The sequence below is a fragment of the Cheilinus undulatus genome, linkage group 8, assembly GCF_018320785.1.
Source record: "Cheilinus undulatus linkage group 8, ASM1832078v1, whole genome shotgun sequence".
Lineage (NCBI taxonomy): Eukaryota > Metazoa > Chordata > Actinopteri > Labriformes > Labridae > Cheilinus > Cheilinus undulatus.
This window is the reverse complement of record NC_054872.1, coordinates 25,324,608-25,346,192: the sequence shown is the minus strand read 5'-3', so window position 1 is coordinate 25,346,192 and position 21,585 is coordinate 25,324,608. Positions and strand designations below refer to the sequence as shown.

Here is a 21,585-nt window from a genome sequence, read left to right as displayed (position 1 = left end):
ATAGATAGATAGATAGATAGATAGATAGATAGATAGATAGATAGATAGATAGATAGATAGATAGATAGGTAGGTAGATAATCAGATAGATAGATAGATAGATAGATAGATAGATAGATAGATAGATAGATAGATAGATAGATAGATAGATAGATAGATAGATAGGTAGGTAGATAATCAGATAGATAGATAGATAGATAGATAGATAGATAGATAGATAGATAGGTAGGTAGATAATCAGATAGATAGATAGATAGATAGATAGATAGATAGATAGATAGATAGATAGATAGATAGATAGATAGATAGATAATCAGATAGATAGATAGATAGATAGATAGATAGATAGATAGATAGATAGATAGATAGATAGATAGATAGATAGATAGATAGATAGATAGATAGGTAGGTAGGTAGATAATCAGATAGATAGATAGATAGATAGATAGATAGATAGATAGATAGATAGATAGGTAGGTAGATAATCAGATAGATAGATAGATAGATAGATAGATAGATAGATAGATAGATAGATAGATAATCAGATAGATAGATAGATAGATAGATAGATAGATAGATAGATAGATAGATAGATAGATAGATAGATAATCAGATAGATAGATAGATAGATAGATAGATAATCAGATAGATAGATAGATAGATAGATAGATAGATAGATAGATAGATAGATAGATAGATAGATAGATAGATAATCAGATAGATAGATAGATAGATAGATAGATAGATAGATAGATAGATAGATAGATAGATAGATAGATAGATAGGTAGGTAGATAATCAGATAGATAGATAGATAGATAGATAGATAGATAGATAGATAGATAGATAGATAGATAGGTAGGTAGATAATCAGATAGATAGATAGATAGATAGATAGATAGGTAGGTAGATAATCAGATAGATAGATAGATAGATAGATAGATAGATAGATAGATAGATAGATAGATAGATAGATAGGTAGATAATCAGATAGATAGATAGATAGATAGATAGATAGATAGATAGATAGATAGATAGATAGATAGATAGATAGATAGATAGATAGATAGATAGGTAGGTAGATAATCAGATAGATAGATAGATAGATAGATAGATAGATAGATAGATAGATAGATAGATAGATAGATAGGTAGATAATCAGATAGATAGATAGATAGATAGATAGATAGATAGATAGATAGATAGATAGATAGATAGATAGATAGATAGATAGATAGATAGATAGATAGGTAGGTAGATAATCAGATAGATAGATAGATAGATAGATAGATAGATAGATAGATAGATAGGTAGATAATCAGATAGATAGATAGATAGATAGATAGATAGATAGATAGATAGATAGATAGATAGATAGATAATCAGATAGATAGATAGATAGATAGATAGATAGATAATCAGATAGATAGATAGATAGATAGATAGATAGATAGATAGATAGATAGATAGATAGATAGATAGATAGATAGATAATCAGATAGATAGATAGATAGATAGATAGATAGATAGATAGATAGATAGATAGATAGATAGGTAGATAATCAGATAGATAGATAGATAGATAGATAGATAGATAGATAGATAGATAGATAGATAGATAGATAGATAGGTAGATAATCAGATAGATAGATAGATAGATAGATAGATAGATAGATAGATAGATAGATAGATAGATAATCAGATAGATAGATAGATAGATAGATAGATAGATAGATAGATAGATAGATAGATAGATAGATAGATAGATAGATAGATAGGTAGATAATCAGATAGATAGATAGATAGATAGATAGATAGATAGATAGATAGATAGATAGATAATCAGATAGATAGATAGATAGATAGATAGATAGATAGATAGATAGATAGATAGATAGATAGATAGGTAGGTAGATAATCAGATAGATAGATAGATAGATAGATAGATAGATAGATAGATAGATAGATAGATAGATAGATAGATAGATAGGTAGGTAGATAATCAGATAGATAGATAGATAGATAGATAGATAGATAGATAGATAGATAGATAGATCTTTAAAAAAAAAAGAAACTCTACTTGAGTGTTTTTCAGTGGCGCCCTTATGCAGAGGCTACAGTCCTCAACACACTGGTTGTGGGATTGAAACCCGGTCCCTACGCTGTCTGGTGCATGTCTTCCCCCCACTCTCTCCCAACGTTTCCTGTCTGTCTTTACCTGTCCTATCCAAATAAAGAAATAAAAAGCTCCCCAAAAATCTTTAAAAATTAAATAAATAAAACGACTATTCGCCGGATCCTTGGCAGTCAGTACTAGAATCCTTAATTGTTTTAACTAACAATAATTTTACGGTCCACTCTGCTGGTCACCCCCACCCCAAATAATGCAGCAGCCAGCCAATTATAGCCACTAACTTTTCTTAATGACAATTGCCTTCCTGCCACAATATTGTTTAACCCATTCTAAACAACAGTGAACTGATAGTACCAATAACATCCCAGATCAGTTTAGCACTATTTAGATCTAGAAAATAGGGATAGAGTCATCTAGAGGCTGTGTAAGCTTATAAAACAAGAACTTAATCTAAATTAATGAAATTCATGGATTCATGTCCTCCCAGGGCTTCCACAGAAATGATCTGCAGTGAAGGAACAAGCATTTAGTAGCAAAGCTACCCTCAGTTGAAAAAGAACCCTATAAAAACATGCTTACTTTTATTAGATTAGATTTGCCTTTGAGAAATTCAATAAATAGATTTACATGTAGGCTGCTGTGCAATGCACTCTGGATACTGATGTCAAATGGTTGCATTGTTCTGCTTCCCACATATTTTCCCATGATGTGTCATCAAAGTCTTTTTCAATTTCACCAAAGCACAGTTTTAGTGATGAAGTCAATAAGGAAGAAGTCACAGTAATGTAGATTGAGGAGGGGGAGGTCATAAAGATATGAGCAACATTCGACACCGATCTAGAATGCATAGTTGTCAGCCTATATGATAAGTAGTCTGAAGAAGCAGAAAACATAAAAAACATAAATTTAGGAGACACTAAAGTTAATCTAATAAAGTCAGTATGTCTTAAAATGCAGGGTTAAATGAATAAGTACGAAGACTTAATTAAGACTTGAAAAGTTAATATACGGAGATAACTGACTATCATAGTTTGACTGATACTGGAGCACAGAGGCATACAGCATGTGTAAATTTACATATAATTTTTAAGCCACTTTGTCATCTGTAGCTAATAACTTTGCAATCTAAATAAATATGTCTACATACAGTGCTTAACAAATTTATTAGACGACCTGTCATATTTGTCTCAAAGACCATCCAGCATCATGGAGTGCATTAATGTGGACTCTTTCATTTTCAGTGAGCTCTTCACATTTTGCCATTTTGAACAGGAATGAGGGATTTCAAACTGAATTCACCCAAATTTGAGCCGGCTGACTGGGCTTCTCTGAGAAGTCAGAAATTAATCAAGCATAACATTCAACCACTAAAACTAATTTTTCTGTTCAGGAATGCAAGTAAATAACTATAATTTGACATATTAATCAAGAAATAATAATGTGCTTTACTATTTTTATCTCAGTTTTTTTGTAAATCAGTAAATTTGAAAATTCATGGATAACAATAATGGTTATATTTTATCATTAAAAATATCATTTTGGTTAAAGAGCTTCTACATATTGGTGTATTAACCATTGCAGAAACATAAAAAAAGATTTTGGTAATTATCAATGCTGTAAATTTAGGGCAGCTGTGGCATAAACCTTACTTTGGTTAGGGTTAGGGTGGTCTAATAAATTTGTTAAGCACTGTATATAACAAAGAAAAATATGTGAGACATAACACTGTTATTGTTTTACAACCTTTTCCTGTTAACATGTTGCTCTGATGAAGGATGACATGCACCACTGATATTTTTAGAAACCAAAGATAGTATCAGCCTGAGCGTGAATGCTGTGGAGCAGCTATGTTTTACCTCTGCAGTTCATGTGCTATCTGGCAAATTTCCACCCTGCTCACCGCACCTACAGGTAAACGTAGAGGAGTGGGAAGGTTATACAGCAAGACAGGGATTAAATTTAAGAGAAGGCCTTCTGGGTAAAGAAAACCTGGCAGGAACTTAGAGGCAGCTGTCACAGGATTAAAAACGGGGTTGTAAAGCACATACCTGCGATTCAATATGCTTCAGGCTAAGAAACAATCCTCACAAGCACAGGGATGAGCCCTACTTCTGATTTAACCTCCTCTACAGTGAACACTCGGGTAACATCATGCTGAATGAGGAACGGGTCAGATGGTTTCATACTGAAGTTTTCTCTCCTTTAATAAATCATCATTTGATAAATTACATTTTAAATTGCAACCGTCACAAAAATACATTTTGATAGAATGAATTTGTAGAAAGAATTTTGTAAATCACATTAAACTAACTGTGAAAGAAACACGCTCGGTACAGCTTTAGCATGAATGTTCACCTCTATGGCTTTATGAAGTGAAAGGACACTGCAGCTGCATCGAACAATGTTACTGGCATAAAAAAAGGAAAATAATAGATGTTTAATTTCACCTGAACATTTCCCAGATTACAGCATGTAAACAGAAATAATACAAAAGTGGAAACAAGCATGTTTGCAGAAGAATGTTGCTCATGTGTTGCACGTAAGACATGTTAAATAAGAAAATTGATCTAAAATCCCACCGTAACACTGAGCACAGTGCAAATGAAAATAGTACATCAACAAACTTTTGCTGTTCTGTTTCTTCTTCTCTCATGTGAACAGTTCTGTACTGACATCAATGAAACAAACATCTTTTCACTAGTTTATATTAATGTGACAAAAAAAAAGATGCAGAGTAAAAGACAAAAATAAACATCTTTACAAAAATTTATCTGTACACTTGTTGCAAAAAGTGCTTCATGAGCGCCCAACAGTCTCTTCTCTCATATTTAAGTACACACAGTTTACATCGTGATCATTTCATGATCTGATTTTATGGGCAATAAAGTTTACACCAGAGTTCCTATTTAAATCTTAATATTCACACGTCATATAGAAACGCTGGCCCAGCTGCTGCTGTGACGTTGGTTTACTCAAAACCAGACTTTCAATGATTGACAACCAGCCTGGGGACAGGTTTCACTCAGCACTGACATGACACAGTCTACACCAGGTAGTCTTCAATTTAAACAGAAGAGGAACAGCGCTGTAGGAAGTTAAACATACACGATCCTTTTTAATTTAAAAAACAAATGATGGTCTTTGCTGGGAAAGAAAGCCCCAAAACATACAGCAATGAGACGATGTTAACACTAAACAAACTCCAACTGAAACAGTCATGCGAGAGAAAAGAGTTTGAAGTTCATTTTGATACAAACTGTTGAGAAACTTCATCAGAATCTAGGTGGCTTGAATTTCCTCTTAGACAGAATAAATAATTTTCCTTCGTGTGTGTAAAAAGGGCCTGCATGCCTCAGTCCTTAGAATAAGACATCTTCATGCTCGATCATGAGCTGCACCACGAGTTTCTGTAGCCTCATGTCATTCAGGGTTGTCAAGGCATTCAGCTCTGTTGGCTGCATAAGCGTTGGACCGAAGACAATCCCCAGGTTCTCAGCATTCATTAAATTGTCCTTTTCGAACAGTGTCACCCTGTAAAACAGATAATAATAGTCCAAGTCAGCAAAATGCAAAAACAGAAACACATTATAACATTATATCTTTACTGTGATTGACCACAGGAATATTACATTCAAGGACATTCAGTCCAAGGTTTCTGCATGCTATTCAAATGAAACTCAAGACTTAAAAAATAATAAATCAATGACTTCTTTTCAGGACACAAAAAAACAGGCAAAATGAGAAATTGGGGACCCTAAGTCTTTTTACAAACTTTTAAAGACCCCAGCCTAAAAAGAGAAAAATGAATGCATTTTTGTTCCCCTGTAGCCTGTGCTTTAGTGGTTTCACTTCTTTCATTTCCTTTTTTCCAAATATGAAAAGCTTTTTGCACATCTAGTTTCATAATCATTATTACCCCTGTCAACCTTTCCCTGTATTTTTTATTTTGAAGCCACATTTCCTTGAACCTGTATTGCCCCTCTCCTTTTGTCTCTCGTTGAAAGTTTGTGAATGCAAACTGAAAATGCTATTATAAAAGCTGCAGTACAGGCCATGAATTCTAACACTGCCATGTGGATTCACATAAAAAAAGGAGGGTAAAAATCTACATAACACTAATTTAAACAGTCTAGATTTGATATTATTTGAAATATTAGAAAATGCAGCAACCTGCCACCTAAAACTTAATATCTCTTATTAGTGAGAGGCATTCACATGCAGTCACACTAGGCCCAGTTGCCCCATGCTGTACTGAAGCACACTCTTCCCCTTCCCCCAATCCCTAACTGGCCTGGCCTCACATGGTCCAAAGCCGAACTGGGATGCCATCGCCTCATAATATGACACACAGTTTACAAAACAAGCTGTCCCACAGAGTCAGCAGAGCGGAGAAATACAAAGACAACATGACAGTAATAGTGGCTTATTTTGAGTCGTTTTGGTCAGATATGCACTCTAACACTGCATCAATTTTTAGAATGATCGTTGAAGGGAGCAGCTGTATCGATTACAAATCACGTGCACAATGAGCACTCGTGCTTGTGCTTGAACGTGAGCAATCACACCATGCCAAAGCCCACCTCTTCTATCCATGCCAGGGCCAGGGAAGTGCACCACGCCTGAGTGCAGCACAGAGCACTCACACTAGTCAAACCAACTGGACTTTGGGGCTCTAGTGTTCTTGGAAACGGTATGGATTGCTTAGTGTGAGTGACTTTTTAAGATATCTTAAGGGTCTTTGTAATTCTATCATTTTCAAATATGGTCATGAACAGACCATAAGAATAATGCAATATACTACAAACCTACATTATACATATCAACATAATTTATTATAGGCACCATGGTTTAAATCAGCTGAAAATAGTATGTTTTAGCAAATGTTTCCCCCAGCACAGGAGCTTTTGGCAACTATGAACAATTTTAGTGTCGCATTGAGCTTTTGACGGTTAATACTAAGAGGAATTGGTCAAAACAAACACACAAAAATAAAAAATAAACAAAAAAAAACTTCATTGTCTATTTCCCTTTTCAAGACAGCACTGCATCTCCAAGAATTATGCTTCATCTGTGACCATGAATAGTCACAGAAGAAGGAAAGGTGGATTAATTCATTGTTAGTTTTGGTCTTTTTAAAGGATTTGCAGGAATTAAAGAAAAAGTAACAGACCACCAGTCTTATTCGCTTCATAAAAAACTTAATTTTGATGCTCTTAGTGTAAAAACTGACCTCTTTAGGTGGGCCATCAAGTACCGTAAGGTCTCATAGTGGGCTGGAGGGAGCTGCAGCAAACTCTCATGTATTGCCTCCAGTCTGGAATCAGCATTTGGAATTTCTACATGACACAAGTGACATGATAACTATCAGAAAACAGCAGGATACCCGTGACACAGTCACAGCTAATGTGGTGTAGAGCAGCACGTACTTGCAGCTTGAATAAATTTGGGGTACAAGTCAAACGTAATGACTGGAATGGGAAGGTCTCTCAAGTAGAGCTTCAAAGCACCAGTGATGATGTTGATGTCTGCAAAGGCACTGGCACTGATGTCAGCCTTTTCACCATCTGTTCAAGACAAGGAGAAATCAAGATGTCATTATATCTGCATCCATGGATAAAAAAACTGAATGTTTTTGTGTAATTTAGAAAATAACTGAGAGTGCAGTTCGCCCGGCTGAACTGCAGCAGAAACAGGCGTCTTATTTAAATCTATCAAAGCCTCTGTGAGAAACTTTTGGTTTCTGGTACTGCTTCCTGTGAACAAAGTAGCACATCATATTTCTTTAATCTGTCTTGTGCATGTTTACATGAATATTTTAACAAAAAGTGTTTCCCTTTTTTAACACTTAAATGCTTTGGTCAGTGTGGATATTTGCACATGAAAATGTTAAACAGAGTGTTTGTACTATGTGTTGTAAATTTTCATGTTGACACCTACCCCACAGTAGTTGCAGGCATAAAAACAATTTAAAAAATAGCCTTTCTTGTTAACTGATGGTCTTATTTGCTTTTGCGGGTCATGAAGAGGCAACACTATTCCTTTCAGCCTGTTTCATAACAAGTTAAAAACGCCTCACAAGGGCTTTAACTCGTGAACTAAAACCTCAGAGGCCCAGATCCTGAGGCACAAGACTCTGATGTCAACAAACCTCGATCAAAAGCCAGCCGCACATCCTCTATGTGCTCCGAGAATCCAGAGACTCTGTAGAGACCTTCAGACTTCAAACCTACAAAAAAACATTGAGAATTGTTTTTATTACATTTTTATACCCCCAATCTTCTTGAAGTAGATATTTTAAAAACAGAAAGATCAATCCTATTTCTAATCACTGCAGACTATTTAGTCTGCAGAATATATGAATATTTGAGTCTTATCTATGCTCTGTTCTTTCTTCTCTGGATTGTTGGTGTCAAATGTGATAAATAAATTTGGGCTCTACCTCTGAGCTCTATCTCTTGGATGCACATATCCACCACCATGGGCCGTGTCGTGTTGTGAGCTTTGACAAGTGTGGTGAGGTCACAGCTGAACACTTTCTTTATTCTGCGCAGGTCTGGCTGGCAGTCGCTGGGAACAAGTTTGGAGCATTGTTTGTGTACATTCAGTCCACAATCTGCAGGAGAAGGAAAAAGATTAACAGAGAGAAAGAGAGAGAGAGAGAGATTAGTCTTAGATGGATGATAACATAACCATCACAGCAGGCTTAGGACACATGTTTGAAAAGGTTTCCTAGAGTCAGTGACGAACGGCGCTGTCATACAGCACAGACGCTGCTAAGCTGTCATAGTGAGCTGTGCAAAAAGGGCGATAACAGCAAACATGGCAGCACAAGCGGAGGTTCTTGTGGTACTTTTAGTCTCATAGAGCGTGGTAAACAGCTGGCAGGAGCAGAAAGGGAATTGGAATAGAGGTTTTGAAGGAGCTGCATGTGTAGATTGGTCTTTCTGACTGAAATCGTTCATCTTATGGACGTTTTTACTGCCCTAGCAACTTTAACGGCGGGCGCCTGATTGAGGTCCTCACTCTCGGTGGGCACTCAGAGAAAAAACAGCAGGAGATAAGAAAAAATAGAATCTGGAGACCAAGTGAGCCAGGACAAAAAAGTCTCTCCCCTGTTTTCCCATAGCACATGAGGTGTCTGATGATAGCAGTGTTCGCCTCTGGCTTATCAGCATGGCAAATGTCTCAACAACAAACACTCTGTTTAAGGAAGAAGCGAGCCAGTCCACTGATGTGCACATCGGTTTCAGGGCTCTGTGTGTGCAGAGGACCAATCTTGTGACCTGCCAGGACTGCAACGTTCAACTGAACTTTAATATGCAATCAGTCAATTAGCTTTGAAACAGAATTTGGTCAACAATGACACACATGTCTGATATTGTCTTATTTATCATTCATGTTCTCTTTGTGCTGATTTCTGTACACAGAGAAAAAGTTTAATGATGTTGGAACTCTGAATCACAGGGCATTTCCTTGCACTTCCTTGGCTGTTTTTCATTCTGGTATGACTGTGATTTCATATCCTTGATATAAAAAAAATACAGCAGTTATAGCTTTGACTACACAAAAGTCTCTGTGCCTTACTGGATTTTTCCAGCAGGATGTGCTCTGATAATCACTGATGAGAGGATTTCACATTGTTTTTCACAGATATAAAGTAAAAATAAGCATGAAAAGTGACATAATCTAACCACAAATAAAAAAGGGGGGGCATATCCACTTATGCAACTGAAACATTCATAACAGATGGCAGAATAGGCCTCAGATTGTGCATAACTTGTATAAAAAAGGCTTGCCTGACTTCCTGTGTAAAACTCTTTAATGTTGATGAGTGTTTAGTTACCTGAGCAGCGGACCCCCTGTGCGATGAGGCCCCACATGAAGTTGGCACAATACTCGCACCAGTGTGGCCCTCGAAAGGTATGTACCTGTAATTAGAAATGACAAGGTTATACTCACTCAGCATACTGTAAGCCACTGAATCTCCCTGAAGTTCCTTCTTCTGATGTTCTGGTTGGTGATTACATTTGGATCCACAGCTACAGTGCATGGGACCCCTGCGCCAAATGAGAGCATTTGTATATACAAGGCAGATTAAAGGATTTACAATAATGTGTCTGGCATCTGCTGCTGGGCAATCGGATACTTGCAGGCGAGCGCAAAGGCAAGCCTGCGGGTCAAAATAACAGATGTAGAGCTACCGTTCACCCTAAAACACACAGATAAGATGGCAAATGGAGCCACACATACACACACCTGAGTTTGAATAGGTAGAGTGATGAGTGAAGAGGGCAGACGGCAGGTGGTGACTGGGTGAGGATTTTGTTCTTCTTCAAAGAGGAGTGCACAAAAAGCTGGGGGTCATTTTCGGTAACTGAAACCGAAGATACAATTGCAAGAATGCAGGGGAGCCCAGAGGCGAAGTATCCCCAAATAGTCCTTTGTATATTCAAATACATCCATTATACGCTCTACAGTGTTTAATGCACTCACACCCCCTACTGAGACAAGAGTGACTCTACGACACTTGCTTTAACAAAATGAGCAGCCTCCAACAGAAGTGGATCGAAGAGCTTTAAAATCGATGTGCTTGGCGTTGATGGCTTGTGGTAGAGTGGGCCCATTAGTTCCCCTCAGTGCATATGGGTGTCAGCTGCATGTGTTCACATCCACACAACATACACTCTTTGGCTCTGCTGGGGCAGGCAAACATCTGAGGCAAAAACCACATCTGTAAACACAGCTCTCTTGGTGATATCTTAGCCATTGATTAAAAAATAAAACTTTAAAAGCTAAGAGAAAAGTGCTATTCTTTAGCCCTTAAAGGAAGATTAAACATGCTTACCTTGAAGTTGTGTATTTTCTCGTAGGAGCACTGCTTCTCCGTTGTATCTTTCAAGGCACTCCGTCGCACCAGAGGTGAGGAGATCTGTGGACAGGAGGCCAACAGTTTAATGGGCTTCCATAAAAGTGTCCCTTTACTCCCCAGTTTGACTCCCAGAGCTAAAGCGAGCAGCTCCTGACGCTTCCTCTCGTGTCTTTTTGCCTTGTTTGTGATCAACTCCCCTCCTAACCCTCCTTTGTTTTCCTCTGCCTCCATGCTTGACTGCTCAGGTTCCCACAGACTCTCCATCTCCTCTGAGGAAAAATGTGGAGGAGAGATGCGGGCGGTGTGCAGCAGACGCTGCCAACAACAGCCCAATGCAGACGAGGCAGCTACGCTCCACTCCCCTCTGACCCAGGAGGGCGACTGATGACAGCCAGCACGGGGTTGGCTGTGCATCTGCTCTGAATCCAGCAGCAGCAACAAGCAAGAAGAGCAGGGGGAACGGGACCGGCAGTGGGCGGCCTGGGGGCAGGAGTGTGCCTCACACAATGGCCCTCTTTCACATGCCCAGAAAGGAAAGAGAGAGAGAGAGGACAGGGTCCTTGATAGGGAGGGGCCAGGAGGTTGAGAGTGAGGGCGGTCGGGTGCTGTCAGGACCACTTCACACAGCTCAGCAGCTCTGTGAAGAGGGATCAATAGTGCAGTGGACGCCTTCTTTATAGCACACAGCACACTCCCATTAGCACGCTGCCTTCCGGACACACTCCACTCCACTTAACAGGAGATAATACTGGAGTGCCAGCAGCGCCCAGTCATCTCCTAAACGGGTCACTCTGCTGCACAAAGACTGACCCAAGATACTCTGTGCTGTGTCCTCATCTCTCAAACAGACCTCAACCTCCAGCTATGACAGTCGACTGGAGGAATTCCCCTCACTGCCGACCAGACTGGCTCTTCCAGACACTTCGGCTACAGACTCCTCCTGCCAATCACAATCATTTGTCTCAGAGGGCCAGAACAGCCAGACCCTCAACTTGGACTGGGATGAGATTACTTCCATAATCCTCACACAGGGAGTAATCCCAGAGTGCTCAAATCTAAGTAAAATCCCAAAGGAAGCTCATTTGCAGGTCTGCAGTCATGTTGTACTTAGCAGTGGGGGGCTGTTGCTACATTCATGCTGAATTTTGTCCCTATTAGCTCTGCTTGTAAACAACCAGATAACAGCACCAGAAGGCGGTCTGCTTTTTTAATTAAGCACAAAGATCTTAACTCAGGCACAGCAGGGTAAACTGCATACTAAACAACAAATATTTTGCCCAAAAATAATTCCAAACATGACAGAAAAGCCTGAAACCGAAACAAAATCACAAAAAATAATGTTAAACTGATTTATAGAGCAGAGAGGAAGGTCAGTAAGCAAGCAAGCACTGGATTTGTGGTGATAGAGATGAAGCAGGGTGGCGTGTCAGGCAGCAAAAGACCCACAGGGCAACTGCAACACTGAGATAAAACCAGAGGATTGGCAGTGCACACACAGAACAGAAGCAATGTTTAAAAAGTGCTGCAGGCCTTTTTTTATACAAGCTTTTGGTTTTTTGTCTCTGATGTTAAAGGACAGGAGTTAAACGGCTGTAAGAGTGACAGGACAGGTGAAGATATTTGTCATTGTGTTTGACATTCTTGGAAAAGACCTACACATACCATACCATACAATATAGCTCTACAGCTCAGACTGAAAGGACAGATGAGGAATAGACCCTTGGAGGTATTTTAGCCTTGGGAGGGGGTTAGAGGGAGGGGGCAAAGGGCTGAACTCTTTGTGTGCAGGCAGATGGCTTCTTGTCTCTTAAAGAAGAGCTTGGAGAAAAAAAAGATACAAAAGGTGGTCACACAACAAGCCCTGCTTTCTTTTCAGAGGCTTGGCTCTTTTATTCCTTTTGTGAGTGCCGGGTGGACTCATGGGCAAACATCACAGTGGGCAATGACACAGTGAGACGGCAGGATACAGCTACACACAACAGAAACAAAACAGCCCTAACAACATGTCCAACAAAAAGATTAATAGATGTACTGTAGAGGGGATGGTGACCAAGGAAATCAGCCATTATTTAAAAGAGAGAAAGTGACACTTTTGTCTTCACTGGAAACAGAAAAATATTTATTTCTCCATGTCTGAGGCTCAGAATAAATCCACTAAGAAAACTGTGGGAGGACATTGTACAGTCCACAACTTAAAGCGTTAACTGGCAGTTTTTAAAGCATTACACTCTCATGACATAGGAGGAAATTATCCTAACCAGAAAAAGAAGTGCTAACATTTTTTTGGAAATCTTTCCAGGGCATGCAGGCAGACCAGCCTGACGACAGCTCCTCACATTTAACCAGCATGGTGACTATCAGGGGGAATGTGGCAGAGGTTTGGACCACAGAGCAAATTCCTGCACATGCAGAAGAAAGAAATCACAGGAGGTTGATGTACAGGTCGAGTAAAGTATCCCCCCACTCACCTTTAGGGAGCTTTTTAATTACACAAGAATCTGCAGTCACTGCAATATGGCAGTATCAACATGACACTGAGTAAATACACATCAATGTGACGATACAGAGCAGCTACTGTTGCTGTAAAGCCCCGGGCGTGGCTGTGTCATTGGTAAACATGAAGTTCAGAAAGCAGCCATAGATTTGAGCCAATCAGCCCAAGTTTCTGCTTCATGAACCCATAATATTCATGCAGCAGACAGAAAGCAGTTTTCTTCTCCTTTCTGTCTCTTCTAGAAGTGACTGGCAGGTGGTTTTCAAGTGCTGTCTGACTCTGAACACAGTGTGCCAACATCACAGCTGTCATTGACTCAGATCCTCTTGTAGAAAACTTGGCAGGAGGAATATGAAATCAGTTTTTCAAAAGATTACCGACAATGTGACATTAGAGACGTGCTCCAGATTTACTTTTCTAAATGGAGGTTAAATGGAGTCTGCAGTCCATACATATTCAAACATCAAAGCTAAAAATCAAACAGAGAGCAACAGCATGTGACAGTGTTCAATAAAGCTCTGTGTGTTAAGCAAACATAGGTTAGAGGACGATTAGGGGAGTTTTCTGCCTCAGGGACTTTCTATACATTAGCAGTAGCATGTGCACTAAGACTCCACTGTAAGTCAGTTTATCATACTAGTGCTCTGGCAATTTTGCTCTGACATCAAGCACAAACTGAGAAGATCAAGTACTGTTACTATGTCGTAGTGATATTTTTAGGTTGCAAATTATTTGAATTTTATATGAAGGAAATCAAAATATTGTGATCATGTCCAGTTTTCTAACTGGTTAGTTACCAGGAAGACAACAGTGATGAAATCCAAAAAGACATGTGGCAACAATCCAACGTGAAATAATGCATCTATAATCTAAGCCCAGCCAACATCTAACACCCACATTCAATCGCTCCCCGGCTACTTGGTTTAATGTTAAATTACCTTCTGGAAGTGCTTCGCAACACGGTAAAAAAATATACATCTCTAGTTTACGGTACTGGAGACAAGGAAGTTTGCTAACTTTGACTGTTGATAGCATAGTAAAATACAACTGAAAAGGCAGGTATTTCAAGCTAAGTGTAATAATAGCAAGGAAAGTTGTGAAATATCTAAATTTTGGAAATCTTACATTCATTATTGTATCAATTTTTGTAATTGATCAGCAACTGAAGACAACAGATAGTGGTAACGATTAAACAGATGTCTAACCATCCAACAAGGACAAGTAATATACCTACTGTAAGACCCAAAGTGGCTGGATAATAAATTAACTTTTGATTATACCGAGTGACAGCAAAGGCATTCTTTTCTAACTTATGGTGATGATAACAAGGTAGTTGCGGGATGCTAACAACAGATATTGACAGTATTGTCTGACAAAAAAGACATCCAGTGTGTCCCACATCACATACTTCTGTACTAACTGAAATATATCTTTAAAACAAACATTTAAAAGTGCATTCATACTAAGAAATACACTCAAATGCAGCATCCTACTGGCGCATTCAAACAGTCTAAGAGGTGAGTGTGGAACGATAAGCACTTTGAACCCTCAATGAACGCCTAGCGGATGTTGTACTGTTAACATGCTTGTGCGCTAGCTAACATTAGCATCAACTAGATAACATTATTAGCAACAGGCAACACATTTCAATCAAGAAAAAGGCATTAAATGCAAAATAAGTTCACTTTATTGAAGTCGATAATAAAAGTTACATGTATCTAATAAGCTGTCTAACTTTAATTATATTTGCCTAATGTCTGTCAGGTGTCTCCAGTTCAAAAAAAGAAAAAAAAAAAGAAAAAAAAGGTGGTTAAACTGTCTTAACTTCCTGCTAGTGCAAAACAGCAGTGCAAAATTTGAAAAAAAACACTAACTTTGTAGTGATTCAGTGCTCTGAACTGCTTTTGAGTGTATTGTAATACAGAATACTAACAGATGTATGTGATTAGGGGCACGCTAATCAATTTTTAGACAGCTTGCACTGAGGAAGTAGCTGTATTCTAATGATGACTGTTGATGTATGACAGAAAATGCATGGCTTTAAGCTAACAGTAATGCTAGCGAGGAAAAGCTCAAATATTAGCATTTGTCTGGTCCTAACATGGAGGTTTTAAATGTGTTAACATTTTTCTTCAAAAAACAGCATTTTTTTTCGATAAGCGTTCAAAATCAGTGGTTCTCAGCTGGTGGGTCGGAGCCAAAAAGTTGGTTGTGAAGCTCTTTCCAGTGGGTCGTATATGTTGATGGGAAAAATAAGGTGGCCAATGTCTTTTTACAGATGCCCTTGCTGAAATACACTAAATTCATACATGATTTTTTTAGGTTATCCTATTATTAACATTAAATTTCAGTATTTTTCTCAGATAAAGGTAAGATAAATGAAGACATCCCTTGAGAAATTACAAAATTTCCACGCTGTCTCAGCAAAGGTTTTTTTTGTTATATTTTGTTCCAGTTGGGGTTCAAACTGCAACATTTTTCATTGAATAACTTCAAATCTATAGTCTAAATCATTTTGAAAACATATGCCCACACCCTTTAATGGCTCTGATGTCTTGTTCTGTGTCTGAATTTCTGACTTCAGAGGCTCTGAAAGGCATTACAGCATTATAACCTTATTTAAGCTTTCCATAAGCATGGTGTCAGTGAAGAATGGCCACCGTGTAAATATGGTCGATGGACTACTGACTGACAGAGGGCCAGCAGGTTAAAAATGCTGCATTATTGGCTCATGAAACAAAAACAAACTGTAGCCGGGTATTAATACTACAACTGACACGCTGTCATGTGTCTGCCATTAAAGGAATGTCAAGCTGATGCTCTACTGGCTGACATTTTCGCGATAAAGAATCCCAAAAGCAATAACTCTGCCCTTCAAGCTGGGAGATACATAAAAGATCAGTAAACAGACAATCTCTACAGAAGAAAAAAAGGCCAAGAACTGATTGCTGATAAAAAGAGCTTTGTGTGGGTCTGTGCTGCCATTAGGTACAGAAGAAAGAGGAAACAATCTAAGACTGCCCCCTGGTGGAGGGATAATTCTCTAAAATAGAGAGCAGACCTCCCTGGCACCTCATTGATAAATCATTCACAGACTTCAATCCAGCAGTAGCTCAGTGAATACAATGTGCAATTTGTCTCACCCAAGATGAGTGTGTCTGATATGCACGGCAGGCGGAGCAAAGTCCCAGTCCCCTCGGTCATCATTACCTTTCAGAGGACGCAACAAAGCGTGGCAGCAGTGAACACACCCAGGGGCTACAGGGAGAGTGTACGTCTCACTCACAGGACAAAGTGTCCTCTCATCCCACTGGGAAAGTACTGCAAATGTTCAGCAGCGTGGAAGTAGATCAAAATATTACACAGTGTGTATCAAAAGCCTGGAGACATGTACGAGAATTTTACAAGTACTGAGATGAAGCTTTACTCTCTAAATTAGCTCCAGTGCTGCAGAAAGACAAGTCATATCATCACATAATTTAAGGTTATTGCCATCATTAGGACTGTCTATAAGTCTTAAATATCCAATTAAGATAGTCAAGTCAAATGGATGGATTTTACTAACGGGGTGTTTTTTAACTGCCATAGAAAATTTAATCTAAACTTTACTTAAGCATGTTTCCATACTATAAATGGTTAAATTTATTGTTACTCTTTATAAAACTTAAATAATGTTTAAGCTCTTCACCTCTTCATTTACAAAATGGCCCATTGAATGTCAGATAATAGCAAAGAAGTAAGGTTGAGCAGTAAATCAAAATGTTGATTACACTGGAGTATGTGCTACTTCAATTTTCAAATTGCAAAGATGCAATATCTCTTTAACCTCAAATGTGTGTCAAAATTTATGATCGATGAAGCTGCTGATCCTTGCTGTTTTGTTACTCTTGGCTGTCTATCATTGCTTTCATTTAATGCTAACCTGAGCTGGTGTAGCTTTGCATATACAGCAAACATAAACTATAAAGCATACATACATACAAAACTATTGATGCACCAACATAAGTCTCTGCAAGAGGACAGCTGAGCCTCTTTTTCAAGTTTTTAAAAATCCCTTGAAATGATAACAGAAGCAGCTAAATTTAAGATAGCAGAGTGATAGCTTTCAAATCTATTAACAATGATTAAGTGTGAAAATTGATTTTCTTTATTGCTAATGAATTTATTGATTAACCCTTTTAACTCTTAGAAGAAGCATCTTATCAAATTAGCAGCAAGGTCTTCCTGAAAGCTAGCCTATTACTTATACGCTGTCTCTGCAGCTAGAAACAATATTGTCCTACACTATAATATATTGATGTACAGTCTCAGTGAAATCAACCATTTGTTTCAGAAGAATTTACTGGACTTTAAAGACCAAGTGTTAGCAGGGGCCATATAGGAAGTGCTTTGTCAATCTTTCTTTCTGGCAATCTAGTAACAAGCAAGGAGGTGAGAGCTATGAGCCTCCCAATCAACTGGAATCCACATACAATATTCCTACGGGAATCTCCATGATATCTGACGACCCTGAAAAACTTCTACTCTCTGTAATATTTTCATTCAGAATGGAAAAATTGAACATCTGCTGTTGATTTTAAAGAGAGTATATGGCTGTCTGCTAGCTTAGCAAACAGGCCACAAATAGTAGAGTATTTATCAGTTTGATATGAAATATGGTATGATTTATCAATCGATATGAAGTGCTGTCAGAAAAATATTAAACAATGTAAGTAAAAATTACAAGGCATAATCAAAAACAAACAGGTTAGTTAGTTGGTTAACTTGCAAAATAAACATTTGAATGGCTTAATGTGTTTTTTTAGCTTAGCTTGTTCTGCTGTTTTATGTCATTTTCCTAAAAAAAATTCTCAACACCTGCTCTTTTCCTGGCAGGCCAACTTCCTTATTTATTATTTGACAAACAAAAAAGTTCTTATTTCGCTGGGTAATTCCCCAAACACATTCAAAACAGACAAAATGATCCTTTCCTCATGGCTACAGATAGTTATTACCAGGTTTCTACCTTTCTGCAAAGATGTGTACTTCCTTGCATTGAACCCTGGGTGAGATCATCTACATTTATGGATATACAGACAAGGGCTGGGCAATTAATCGTAATTTAGATTTACTCGCAATATCGCCTGATGCAATTTTAAAATCACAGAAGATGCAATATTTCTTAAACCTGAAATGCATGTCAAAATACCAGTTTAAAACTTTTTTGCAGCAGGGATGTTGTGCCCTTCAAATCATTCAATCATTTAAGTGTCATTTTTTCCAAGAATAGATTACCATAAATCCTACTTTCCTCGTTTTTATAGATGTTTTTCATAATGAAAATGAGAATAATATAAATAATAATCCTTTCCTTCGATACAACAATTCACATCAAATTTGTAAAGGTCAGTACTAGTACTTTCCATTTTGTTGGTTATAACATAAAATGATTAATTGCTTGTGTTTGTTGAAAAATACACAACTGGTTTACCGCCTAGTTCAAAAAACCAAACGTGTCTCATTAGCTAATGTCTTCATGTGCTCTCGCTGTACGGGGGGGAAATTTTTTGTACCACAATCATTAAGATTATATTTAGGAAAAACCTCACTGCGAACTGATTGGCACATCTCATTTGATTGACAGATAGCTTGACAGGCAGAAGCTACATTTCTGTCAACCAGAATGCTAGCTAGCTAGCGGACAGGAAATCGCACTTAGTGGGCCGGTCATTAGGTTGATCCAAAGTTCAGTTGAGACCACAATTTCAGTATGGAAGCCTCCGCGGATTGGCTTCAAGAGCTGTTTGAGTCCACCTATTACAAGCAGACGGCTGATGTCACACAGGGTTTGTCCAATTCTATCTACAGTCTATGAAGTACACACAACTTTTGTTTTATCCAGACTTCTATTAGGCAGCTTTTTAAATCGAAATTTGGCGTGAAGCAGACTTGGGTCCGTCTCCTCACTCATCACCACTCAACCTTTTCACCCCAGGGATGTAAACATCTGTACAGGAGGACTATGGGAGGAAGCTGTGGTCAAACTTAGTCATACGATGAAATTGCGTTATTATTTTTTTAACCTGTCAAGTTTTCTGGATTAATCACGAGCGTTAACACGTTAATATTAACAGGCCTAGTTTATTCTTTCTACTCACTGCAGAAATTTGTAGTAAGAGACTCCACTCTAAAAATGTAGTTTTTACAGTTTTGTATTAGCTTCCATCTAAAGGTTCAGTGTGTAATATTTAGCCTACAAGCATGCAGTGAAACAGACTCGGTTAAAAATAAAACATGACATTTATAAGTAAACCTATCTAAATCAGACTTTAATTGTCTGAATATATAAAATAGTTTTTTCTTTTGTCCTAGAATGAGTCTTTTATCATACATAGGGAGGGTCTTCTTCAGAGACTGTGTCATCCTGGATTTTTCCATCTTACATGGTTCTACAGTAACACAGAAGGGACCAAATAGCAGATATACATTTCTCCTTTCCTCCTCTGGTCGCCACAGTTATCACCAGAGAGGGGAGCATCGCTATCTAGAATCTGACTGTTAGATGCTGCTGACATTCCCAAAATTAAACACTACACCTTTAACATGCCACTTAAGCAGTACTATAACAAAAAGAAAAAATATACAAATGTTTAATAATAAACTTTATACATGTCTGTTTTGGTGTCACGTACATACAGTCTTAAAACTCACCCTTTCATCCCTCTGAAAGGTGACTCTTCGTGGTTCTGTGCGTCCACGGCTCAGCCTGTGCACCATCTTGTCCTTCAGCAGTGAGGTGTAACCGAGATGTTCATAGATGGGGTTGGTGGTCATTTTGGCAATGTACTCCGCTGCCTTGGTCTCGATGTAGAGTGTGATGAGGGCATCTGTCACGAGGTCGTGGACCGACTCAAACCTCTTCTCCCCAACGAAGTGCTTCCCGTCATAGAACAATCTGTAGTTAAGGGTCTGAAGCCCGAACCTGTACAACGATACGTGGATGAACAAGGGGATGATGGAGCTTTAGCGAGAACTTGGCTCCTTAAGGGGCAACTTCTCAGAGATTCTGTGCTAAATACTGCTAGTGTTGGTACCTCAAGGCCAAGGTGTGTGTCCCTGGCTGTCTTTGACTCTCTCTGATGAGGTAAGAACCCTCCACTCCAGCCAGCAGCTCATCTGCATATTCTCGGGAAATCATGCCATGAAATCTGTAAAAAAAAGTAATAAAGTAGATATAAGTCTTCTTATATCTTCTTATGTCTTCTGTCCTTCAGTTCAAAATAATTGCACACACAAATGAAGAAACACATCCACCTAAAAACCCCTTAACCACATCTGATGCTATTCCAAAAAAAGAAAGAGAAATCTCTGCAAAATAACATAAAAATGTAGTTACACTCACTCTCTGCCATAGTACTTTGGTCTGCTCTCCATCTGAAAGACAAAAGAGGATATATTAACTGGAGAAATATATAATGAAAGCTCAATTAAATGGCCTCTGAGTTATTCTTTCAGTCTGTGTGAAAGATAAAGGACTCTCCACCACAGGACAGATTATCTCCATCTGTGCCCCTGCTTCTATTCACAGCCACCAAACCATGAAGCGAGATCACAGAGTGTGGCAATGACGTACATGCAGAGCCAGAAAACAGCTGGTGAGACTCGACCAGCTGCAAGGAATTAGTTATTAGTGTGTTTCTGTGTCACATCGTGCCGTGTAGAGTGTCTCAGCATAAATCTCTCTAAGATGCATAAGAAATAATTCCTCATCTTGTATATGAAATAAAGTTTCTTAAAGATTGCCACAAAGGTGCTTAATAACAGCATGTAAATTAATCTGAATGAAAGATTAATTATTCATAAATGTTTGTAGTATAGGGGATGTCTTGTTAAACTCATGTCTGTAATAAAAATGTCTAGATTGAATAAATACATGCTTGACATAATTCAAGGCTTTGAATTGATGAGCAGCCAACCCACGGCTAATCACAATGAAAATAGGAAAAGACATACATTGTTTCTGTCACACTGTACAATAGGAGATTGGCAGCTTCGTCTTATGGAGGGTGGTAACAAGTAGAGTAACTTGCTTTGCAAGTATTATTCACATG

The 21,585-nt window shown here is 38.3% G+C and overlaps 1 protein-coding gene across 2 annotated transcripts in view; it reads right to left on the bottom strand.

Annotated features, from left to right (window-relative positions):
- Positions 1-4,554: 4,554 nt before the first annotated feature.
- The window catches only part of chn2 (chimerin 2), a 38,505-nt gene continuing 21,474 nt past the window's right edge, over positions 4,555-21,585 (bottom strand). The window contains exons 4-13 of one of the 2 annotated variants that reach the window (XM_041792713.1): positions 20,877-20,908; positions 20,569-20,682; positions 20,186-20,456; positions 10,978-11,061; positions 9,976-10,060; positions 8,572-8,745; positions 8,281-8,358; positions 7,559-7,696; positions 7,363-7,468; positions 4,555-5,663 (exon numbers count right to left, since the gene is read on the bottom strand). In XM_041792713.1, the coding sequence (XP_041648647.1) occupies positions 5,492-5,663; positions 7,363-7,468; positions 7,559-7,696; positions 8,281-8,358; positions 8,572-8,745; positions 9,976-10,060; positions 10,978-11,061; positions 20,186-20,456; positions 20,569-20,682; positions 20,877-20,908 (1,254 nt within the window). In that variant the 3' untranslated portion in view covers positions 4,555-5,491. Of the gene's footprint in view, positions 5,664-7,362; positions 7,469-7,558; positions 7,697-8,280; positions 8,359-8,571; positions 8,746-9,975; positions 10,061-10,977; positions 11,062-20,185; positions 20,457-20,568; positions 20,683-20,870; positions 20,909-21,585 lie in introns of both variants that reach the window. The other variant, XM_041792712.1, reaches the window with a different exon arrangement.